The 10,997-nt window shown below is 38.9% G+C and overlaps 1 protein-coding gene across 1 annotated transcript in view; it reads right to left on the bottom strand.

Moving 5' to 3' along the window:
* The window catches only part of MROH8 (maestro heat-like repeat family member 8), a 34,594-nt gene that overhangs the window by 18,708 nt on the left and 4,889 nt on the right, over nucleotides 1-10,997 (bottom strand). Inside the window, exons 4-6 of the mRNA XM_012658938.1 lie at nucleotides 5,422-5,557; nucleotides 2,283-2,401; nucleotides 896-1,048 (exon numbers count right to left, since the gene is read on the bottom strand). Of these exons, the coding sequence (XP_012514392.1) occupies nucleotides 896-1,048; nucleotides 2,283-2,401; nucleotides 5,422-5,557 (408 nt within the window). The remainder of the gene's footprint in view (nucleotides 1-895; nucleotides 1,049-2,282; nucleotides 2,402-5,421; nucleotides 5,558-10,997) is intronic.

The following is a 10,997-nucleotide window of genomic DNA, read 5'->3' as shown; positions in this document are numbered from 1 at the left end:
TTTTTTTTTTTTTTGAGACAGAGTCTTCCTCTGTTGCCCCGGGTAGGTGGAGTGGTGTCACTGTAGCTCACAGCAACCTCAATCTCCTGGGCTCAAGCAATCCTCCTGCCTCAGCCTCCCGAGTAGGTGGGACTATAGGCGCATACCATAACACCTGGCTAATTTTCCTATTTTTAGTAGAGATGGGGTCTTGCTCTTGCTCAGGCTGGTCTCAGACTCCTGAGCTCAAGCAATCCTCCCACCTCAGGCTCCCAAAGTGTTAGGATTACAGTCATGAGCCACTGTGCCCGGCTTACATTTTATTTTTATCAAAGTATAATATGCACATATTTTTAAAAGTCCAGTAGTATTTCAAGGTTCTTTCCTCCCTATTCCCCAGGTCTGCTCTCCAGAGACAACTTTCCTCCCTTTTATCTCTCACTGTATGTCCTTCTCTATTTCTAAATGATATAGTTATATTGTTATTTCTTGATGTATCAATTTTAGACACATTTAGATAAATTCTCTTGAATTTAGGCTTTCTAAGTCTGTCTCCTTCTAGGGTCACTTATGGCTTTTTTTTATCTTGACACCTTAATCCATCTGGATGAGTATCTAAATTGAAGTTACTGTTCTCATATGTGTTCCTTATATCTCCCCAGAAAAACCTCTACTCTTATGGAAAATATGGACCACATCTTAGGTTTAAAAATCTCCCACTCCGCTGCATACACAGTGGTTGTGTTGTTCAGTATATGTTTATTAAATGGATGAATGTTTGTGACCAAATGGACTAAGGCTTTGACCCTGTCCTCATCAGTAGCTGTTCTCAGCTGAACAGCAGGAGCAGAAGAGACCTCAGCAGCTGAGGTCTGGCTGGTATTTTGAACCAAGGAAATGGCCACTGAGCTTTTACCTTCTCAAATCGGGACACTGCATTTTTCGCCAATGTTATCAGCAATTCTCCTGCTAATTCCTGGATGCAGGGATTTTTCAGATTTTGCAGGCCATCCAATGTAGTCATCGTGAACTGGCAGAGCTCATTGGAATTGAGAAAAACTATGAAGACCTGAAATGATTTTAGGAAAAATGAACTTCCAAGAAATATGGTAGATAGAAAGAGCCCTGAACAAGCACTAGCTTCTAAGTTAACAGAGAAGTGTACAAAGATGTACAAGCCTGTTTACCTCAATCTAGTTTACAAAGATGAAAAATTAGAAGCAACCCAAATGTCCATTGCTAGGGTCTAAACATGGCCTTTTGCTGCTCTTTTAGAAAGAAGCTTTATTATGAGATCCTCAGAAAGAGTCGTACTTAAAAATTTTTTTTTTGTTTTTATTTTTTTAGAGATAGAGTCTCACTATGTTGCCCAGGCTGGTCTTGAACTCCTGGCCTCAAGCAATCCTCTCACCTTGGCCTCCTAAAGTGCTAGGATTACAGGCATGAACCACTGCACCCAGCCAAGAGTAACACTTTTATGGGAATAGGACTAAAGAAAAGTCCCTAATGTTATGTAGCTGACATGGTCCCAGGCATAATTAAAGACAGGGGACAACATATTAAAAGAATGTGTCATTCTGCTTCTAATTGCACATGGCAGTATATAAAATGCTTCACATGATTGTAATAGGTACAATCTACTGGGTACTTACTATGTAACAGGCATTATGTAAAGCATTTTCCATACAATATCTCATTTAACCCTTACAACAACTGAGCCCAATTTTTAGAAATCCTCATGGTATCAGATGAGAAAACTGACACACAGGGAGATTAAATTACCTGATACCTTTGACCCTAAATGAGTAAAATCTGTAGGCTTTCTTTTGTAGCCCTAATCCCTAACATGCCAAGGCACCTAGTTGATGTGTAAATATTTGTTGAATAACTACATTAATTAAACTATGTATGTCTCCTTTAATCAAGCACACTCTCTTGCAGCTCCTTTTTGTGACAAGGGTTTTACATTTGCAAGAGGCTGGCAATCAGAAGAAGCAGAGCTGGTCTGCAGAGAAACCCAGGGATACCGGCCTCATTGACAGGTTGATCTAAACCACTAAACTAAGAGGGCAAGGTATATAAGAGTCACAAACATAGTGCCTCGTTTCCAAACTATAATATGCTTACAGAGCTCATTCCCTGGGCAATTGTGTATGTTTATTTTTAGAAGAAACTAGCAGAACTCTTTCCAAAGTGATTTTTACCCTTTTATATTTCCATGAACAAATGTGTGAGACTTCTGGTTGCTCCCCATCCTCGCCAACATTTCAAGCTGCCTTTATAATTTTAACCATTCTGATTACCTGGGCAATTTTGAAGGGACAACTGTAGAACTGGTTAATATTGTCGAGCTCTAGGAATTCTCGAAATTTTTTTAATGCTCTTCTCAAGCTTTGGTGATTTTCATTGTCATGAGTGATATCTGAGAAAAAACAAGAAATGTTAATACTTTCTTTCTTCTTGATTTTATAAGTCTGGTTGATCTCCAGTTTCAAGTGGATCCTAAGGTCTCACTCTTCTTGTCTTTTTCACTTTAACGAAAATGCCTGGGGAAGGGAGTGTGTGTTAATCTGAAGGCTGATTTGTTTCCCTTTTCTTGTGGAAAAATAGATAAAAAGAACTGAAAGAAAAAGAAAAGATCTTTTTATAAAAGCAGAGTTTTTGAGCAATTTGTGAGTACAACCAAGACATGCTACCTCATTTCCCCATTGGTGAAGAATTTTGAAGGGTTTCCCCAATGAAGTTTAGATCCCCACAAAAAATTGCCCAGTTTTATACCGTGTCTGATAATTCTGTATCAGAACTCTTTATGTGTCTAGTTTTGCTGATTACTGAGTCTTCCAACACTCCTTGTGGTGTCTTATTTTTCTCATGTTTTATTGTGACCTCATATTTGCTGGAAATTTATCTATGAGAAGTCTTTGAGCCTGTAGTTAAGGATACTGTCTCTCTAACTAGGGAATCAGCTCCCTGGGGGAAGGAATTTTGTCTGTCTTGTTTACTGATGCATCCCTAGGACAATAAATGCTTCATAAATATTTGTTGAATCAATAATCAATCATATTTCCCTGGCCGTATATCTTGGTAGACATTGTCCGCAATCAGAGCTGCCTAAAGATGGGATAATTGCTTTGGGAAGCACAGAGCTTCCCATCCACGTGACAAGGATGCCCAGGCAGAGCAATGACAGTCATGCATAGCTTAATGATGAGGACATGTTCTGAGAAAAATGCATCATTAGGCAACTATTTCATTGTGTGAACTTAATAGAGTGTGCTTACACAAACCTACTATACACCTAGGCTGTGTGGTACAGCCTATTGCTCCTAGGCTACAAATTTGTAGCTACAATTTGTACAGCATTTACTGTACTAAATACTGTAGGCAACTGTGACACAATGGTAAGTATTTGTGTATCTAAACACAGAAAAGGTACAGTTAAAAAAAAAAGAAAAGGTACAGTAAAATATGGCATAAAAGATAAAAAATGGTACACCTCTATAGGGCACTTACCATGAACGGAGCTTGCAGGACTGGAAGTTGCTCTGGGTGAGTCAGTGAGTGGTGAGTGAATGTGAAGGCCCAGGACACTACTGTGCACTACCACAGACTTTATAAACACTGTGCACTTAGGCTACACTAAGTTTATAAAAAAAATTTTCCTCTCTTCAATAATAAATTAACCTTAGTTTACTGTAACTTTCTTACTTTAGAAACTTAATTTTTAAAAATTTTGGTCAGCTGTACAAAAATACTTTCTTTATATCCTTATTCTATAAGCATTTCTCTACTTAAATTTTTTTTTAACTTTTTAAACTTTTTTGTTAAAAACTGAGACACAAACACACACAGTAGCCTGGGCCTACGCAGGGCCCAGATCATCAATATCACTGTCTTCCACCTCCACACCCTGTCCCATTGGAAGGTCTTCAGGGACGATAACAAGCATGGAGCTGCCATCTCCTATGATAACAACACCTTCTTCTGGAATACCTCCTAAAGGACCTGCCTGAGGCTTTTTTATGGTTAACTTTTTATTTATAAGTAGGAGTGTGCTCAAAAATAATGATAAGCAGTATAGCAAATACATAAACTAGTAACATAGTCATTTATGATCATTATCGAGTATTATGCACTATACGTAATTACACATGCTATGCTTTTATATAACTGGCAGTGCTGGTTTGTCTACACCATCATCACCACAAACACGTGAGTAACGCATTGCGCTACATCGCAACAGCTACGATGTCACTAGGTGACAGGAATTTTTCAGCTCCACTATAATCTTATTCGACCACTGTTACATATGCAGTCTGTTGTTGGCTGAAATGTCATTATACGGCACATGACCATACTTGGTGGGGATGGAGTAGACTGAGATTTGAACACTGGGAGGACGCTGTGTTGGGTTGGGTATTTTCTAAAGTCCCTTCTAACTGGGAAAGTCAGTGGTTCATCCCTTGACCACATTGTCCCTCTCTCTATTTTCCACACTCCTCAAGCTCACACCTGCTGAGGGCCTTTGCTTACACTGCTCCCTCTTCTTACCTCTTCACCTGGCTAATCACTCTTTATTCTTCAGATTATCTTCACAGAGGCCTTTTCTGAACCTTACAACTAGATCTGATTCTTACTCGTGTCCCCTGTAATTTCCCTTCATAGCAGTTATCTTTGTTGATAATAACAGAGTTATTTGCTGATTCTTTGATTGTCTGAATCTCACAACAGACTGTCTGTAATACAAGGACCACTTGTGCTCTGGTTATTGTTGGATCCTGAGTAAGTACTAAACAAACATTTGCGGGATAAATAAATGAAGGCCCAAGTGTTGGCAAGAACTCCTCTAATTTCTGATCAAACTAACCACTCCAGTTTGTCCGCAGGGCCACATGTTTCGCCACTCCATGGCCGTGCAGATGGCTCACAATGATGGGTCTGACCCAGTGTTATGATTCTAATTATTAAGTCAGTGATGCTTTACCTCTGCCTGTGGACCATGTACCTTTCTCTCTCCCTTTTTTAAAAATTTAAATAGACTTACGGGGGACAAGTGTCTTTTGTTACATGGCTGAATTATACAATTCTGAAGTCAGGGCTTTCAGTGTATCTGTCGCCAGAATAGTGTACATTGTTACACCCAATAGGTAGGTTTTCATCCCTCTCTCCCTGCCACCCTCTCCCCTTCTTAGTTTTCAATGTCTATTACAACACTTTATGATCATATATATCCCTTATTTAGCTCTCACTTATAAGTGACAACATGTGATACTTGTTTTTCCATTCCTAAGATAATTCACTTATGGGCCATGTACCTTTCTCTTTATAAGCTACTGTAAAAAGTCTTTCTAGAACATGGGGAGTGAGTGTATAAGGAGGGCTGGTGCGTATGTTGTGCTAGAGAATTCGCTCAGGGCCTTGCTGCCTTCAGCAGGGCCTTACACTTTAGCCTCAGGATGATATGCAGCAGGTAGTACGTGCCCTCTGCAGCCTCCTCGGCCACCTCCTTCACCGGGTCCCCACACAGCAGCGCCATCAGAGCCACCAGGTGTCCAAGTCTTTGGAATCGCAGCGGAAGCTAATTAAGAAGGAAAAAGGAAAATGTCATCAGAATACAGGTGCATTTAGTGCTTTAGATTTGAGTTGTTGAGAAGTAATCCCACTTCTACCCAAACCCAAGAAGTGCAAAAGTCACATTCAGTCCTTGGATCTCTGTAGGGTTCACATTTAACATGGGTAGATATGATATACCCAGCAGATGGTATTAAATAGGGAAATTCTAGCCTAAGTAAACAATCTGACAAATGAAAAAACTTTGTGCATAAAGATGTTCATTCTAGCACTATTTTTAAAGATCACATTTTGGGAATAATTGCATAATAGTAAAGAGAACTATGGGACAACCACTCTATACCCATTAGAAAGCAAGTATCTGAGGCATTTATAGTACTGGAAAATGTACTGTTCTGCTAAGTAAAAAGGCTGAATGCAAAGTTGAGATGTAGTATTTAATACTATTTAAAAATTTTATTTATTGATATACTGCTTTATTATGCAAAAAAATATAAGGTGCCAGAACCACACCAGAAAGGGAAATGTACCTTAAAATAAATAGTGAAGAAAATCTGACACATTAAAAAATTACGGTAGAAAAATGCATAATCATCATTTGCTCAAAGTAGGCCCCAGAGTTAGGCTCTGAACTTTCTCACAGCTAATGTAAAGGTACACGCAATGTCCTGTGTAATATAATTCATGTAGTTCATATGATAAGAAGCCACTAGCTAAGCAGAGGAAGTACAACTTTTCCTAAGATTGAGGCAGAAATAAATTTCTTTTTTAAAAAAAGAGGTTTTTTTTCCAGAGATGGGGTCTTCCTACATTGCTCAGGCTGGTCTCAAACTTTTGGCCTCAATTGATTCTCCTGGAGGCAGAAAGATGTTTCTTCTGTGGCTCTTCAAAAACAAGACACAGAAATATTGTGAAAAAGAGTCTCTACAACCTCTTTACAGTAAACACAGCAGCATTTACACAAAGCTATATAACATCTTTAATTCACCATTATAACCTTCATTCAGTCAATCAATAAACACAGTATCAATTATGAGCCAGTCACTATGACTGGAACTGGGGATATAAATAGTAAACAAAAGAGACAGTCCTGCTTGTGGAGGTGATTATCTAGCTGGGGAAACATGAAATAAACAAAATAAATATGTAAAATTAATTATGTATCAAATGGTGATAAATGTCATGATGAAGGAAAATGCAGAGGAAAGGGATAGAAATTGTTATTTTAGAATGGTCAGGGATGACCTCACTTAATATTAAAATGAGGGATTGAACCACGTAGAAATTTGGGAGAAGAGTATTCCAGGCAGAGAGAACATCAAGTGCAAAGGACTGAGAAGAGAGTATTTGATGCTTCTGAGGAACAATAAGTAGGTTAGGTTGGCTGGAGCAAAGTAAATGAGAGAAAAAGAAACAGGAAGTGGATGAAGGATGGGCCAGATGGTGTAGCAACCTACAGAATATTGTAAGGATTTTAGATTTTATTCTGAGTGAGATGGTAAGACATTAGAGGTCTTGAGCAGAAAAGGGGATCTGAGCTGACTTATATTAACTCATAAATATTTAACAGAGCATCAGCCGTGTGGCAGAGTCTGTGCTAGGCAGGCACTGGGGTGGGGACCTGTGTTGAACAAGCAAACATAATCACTGGTGGAATTTATATGCTGTTAGAAGGAAACAGATAATACAACAGTAAAGAATAATCAAACCAGATAACCTCTGATCCTAAGAAACCCTAGGAAGGAAAGAGAGTGATGAGAGACAGCAAGGGCAGAGCTATGTGTGTTGAGCAAAGATTTTGTTGAGGTAGAGACATCTGAGCGAGCAGCAAAGAATGAGGAGGGGCTGGCTGGCTCTGTGCAGAGCTGGACAAGGTCATTCCAAGCAGAGGAAGCAGCAAGTGCAAAGGCCACAAGGCAGGAAGACCCTTATGTGGGAAGGAACATAAAGAAGGCCAGTGTGGTATGTTGGAGGGTGTAGAGAGACAGGCAGGAGGGAGGCACACAAGACCTTGTGTTCTAACAACAGTTGGAAATCACTGCATCAAACCAGTGACATGGGGAAAAAAAGGAAAAGATGAAAAAATAAAGAAAACATAAAGGGGAACAACAAAGAAACAAAACAAAAGCAAAAGAGTGACGCAGGTCTTAGGAAGATAATTCTGGCTACATGTAGAGAACAAATTGGAGGTGGAAGCCCCTACCAACACACTCATGTACAAAATAGTACTTGGAAGGAATAAAAATGTTAATGGTGGCTATCTCTGAATACAAGTTAATAATTTTTCCTTCTGCTTTTTAAAAAATTTTTTGTAATGAGCGTATTTATAATCATAATAGAAAAAACCCCAAACTTTATTAAGACAAAAAAGTCCATTGAAGAATTATGCTCCTAGTCTGATCACTAAATGCTTTTTTTTGAGACAGGGTCTTGCTCTGTCATCCAGGCTAGAGTACAGTGGTATCATCATAGCTCACTGCAGTCTCAAACTCCTGGGCTCAAGTGATCCTCCTGCCTCAGCCTCCCAAGTAGCTGGGACTACAGGCATGTGCCACCACGCCCAGATAATTTTTGTATTTTTGGTAGAGATGGGGTCTTGCTCTTGCTCAGGCTGGTCTTGAACTCCTGAGCTCAAGCTATCCCCTCAGCCTCCCAGAATGCTGGATTACAGGCATGAGCCAACATGCCCAGCACACTAAGGGCTTCATTAACAGCTTCTTTTTTATCTTTATTCTTTAGGCTCCTTTGAGAATATGAAAAAAATCAGGGATGCAGAGAATATACATTTGTCAAAACTCATTGAATTGTACATTTAAATCAGATGGATTTCATTGTATATAAATTATACCTTAATAAAGTTGACATAAAAAAAAACTATGGATCTTTGTCAGAAAAATCCAGAAAACTGCACTACACTAAATTCTACATATAACTTCTGGACGTTAACAGACCCAGTGGCACCCAGGTTAAGCATTCCTATACTAGCAACTCTCTCTAGGAAAAACAATGCTAAGGAAGATCTCCAGGACCTAGAGGGAGATCATGAATACAGGAGGGAGTCATTTGAAACTCTTCTTTAATCTGCAGCAAAAATCAGAGGTTGAGGAATGTAGAAGGAGGAACAATGCATTGTTGGTATCAGAGTAATAGGGTAGTCAGTGATAGCCAGAAGTTACTTGCTTGCATTCTCTAAAGAGAAAAAAAGGAAGTAGCATAGGTTGAGGGGCTGAACTTCAATAAGGAGGTAGAAAGTTTGGATATATTTTCAATGTGAAAAATAAGAAAGCTAGTAGAATGCAGTTCTTTTAAACATGGCTGTTAGAACCTTTGTATCAAGAACAAATTCTCTGAGGAAAATTCTGACATAAACACCCAGCGTTCCTACCCTACCAACTTCGTTTCCAATTCTTAGGGCTTATTATGCAGGCTGGAGACATGATGGATGGAGAACAGAAGTAGCTTTGGTGGCTAGGAAACCTGCTTCGGGAAAGGGAAGGAGAGATTCACAGATGAAAAAAGGAGTAGATCCAGGAAGGAGAATCTTAGTTTCGAGAAATTCTTTTTATTAATAACAGTTATGGTAGAGGATTCAGAACAATTGAAAAGTGAGAGAGTAAAAGAGAAATAAGATTTTTAAAAAGAGATAACATATGAGAGAGGATTCAGAATTGAGAAGTAAGAGAGTGAAGAGAGAAATGCAAGGATTTAAAAGGAGGTACCAGAGTATCATTCTTTTTAAAATGCCAGGAGCTGTTTAAATTGATTTATATAAATTTGCTTGCTGAGAGAGAAAACAAAACAACAAATTTCAACCCAATAGGATGAACAGAGATTTGCCCCACTTATCAGTTCTCTCAATAAATGTGAATGGCTTGAACTCCCCACTCAAGAGACGTAGGCTGGCCGAATGGATACATAAATACAAGCCAAGTATCTGCTGTCTTTGGGAAACACATCTAACCTTCAAGGATGCATTTAGACTGAAGGTAAAGGGGTGGAAATCAATATTTCAAGCAAATGGAAGCCAAAAGAAGGCTGGTATGGCAGTTTTGATTTCAGACAACTTAGTTGTTTTTTTTTTTTTTTTGAGACAGAGTCTTGCTCTATCGCCTGGGCTAGAGTGCCGTGGCGTCAGGCTAGCTCACAGCAACCTCAAACTCCTGGGCTCAAGCGATCCTTCTGCCTCAGCCTCCCGGGAAAGCTGGGACTACAGGCATGCACCACCATGCCCGGCTAAGTTTTTTCTATATACATATATTTTTAGTTGTCCAGATCATTTCTTTCTATTTTTTAGTAGAGACGGGGTCTCGCTCTTGCTAAGGCTGGTCTCAAACTCCTGACCTTGAGCGATCCACCTGCCTCAGCCTCCCAGAGTGCTAGGATTACAGGCGTGAGCCACTGCGCCCAGCCCAGACAACTTAGTTTTTAAATCAATAAAAGTAATGAAAGACAAAGAGAGTCACTATATAATGGTGAAGGGTACAGTTCAACAAGAAGACATAACAATTCTAAACATGTATGCATCCAACTTAGGTGCACCCAGATTCATAAAGCAAACTCTACTTGATCTAAACAAATCGATAAACAGCAACACCATAATAGCTGGAGACTTCAACACCCCGCTGACAGCACAAGACAGATCCTCCAAACAGAAAATTAACAAAGAAATAATGGACTTAAACAGAACTCTAGAACAAATGGGCCTGACTGACATTTACAGGACATTCTGCCCCAAAATCATTGAATGTATGTTCTCCTCATCAGCTCATGGTACATTCTCTAAGATTGATCATATCCTAGGACACAAAGCATGTCTCAAAGAATTTAAAAAAATAGAAATCATACCATGTATCTTCTCAGACTGCAGTGGAATAAAAGTAGAAATCAACCCTAACAGAAACTCTCATTTCTACACAAAGTTGTGGAAACTAAACAACCTTCTGTTGAACGATTACTTCATAAACAAGGAAATCAAGATGGAAATCAAAAGATTCTTTGAACTAAATGACAAAGGAGACACAAGTTACCGAAATCTGTGGGACACAGCTAAAGCAGTCCTGAGAGGAAAGTTTATTTCCATAAATGCCTATATCCAAAGACAGAAAGATCACAAATACACAACCTAATGAATCAACTCAAAGAGCTGGAAAAAGAACAGAGGGACCTCAAACCCAGCAGAAGAAGTGAAATTAACAAGATCAAATCAGAACTAAACAAAATTGACAACAAGAAAACTATATGGAAGATTAATAAAACAAAAAGTTGGTTCTTTGAAAAAATAAACAAAATTGACATGCCTTTGGCTAGACTAATGAAAAGCAGAAAAGGAAAATCTCTAATAAGCTCCATCAGGAAAAAAAAGGAGAAATTACAACTGATGCCATGGAGATACAAGATACAGTCTATGAATACTACAAAAACCTTTATGCACACAAACTGGAAAATGT

The sequence above is a fragment of the Propithecus coquereli genome, unplaced genomic scaffold (genome assembly GCF_000956105.1).
Source record: "Propithecus coquereli isolate 6110/MARCELLA unplaced genomic scaffold, Pcoq_1.0 Scaffold590, whole genome shotgun sequence".
NCBI lineage: Eukaryota > Metazoa > Chordata > Mammalia > Primates > Indriidae > Propithecus > Propithecus coquereli.
This window is presented reverse-complemented; position numbering and strand designations above follow the sequence as displayed.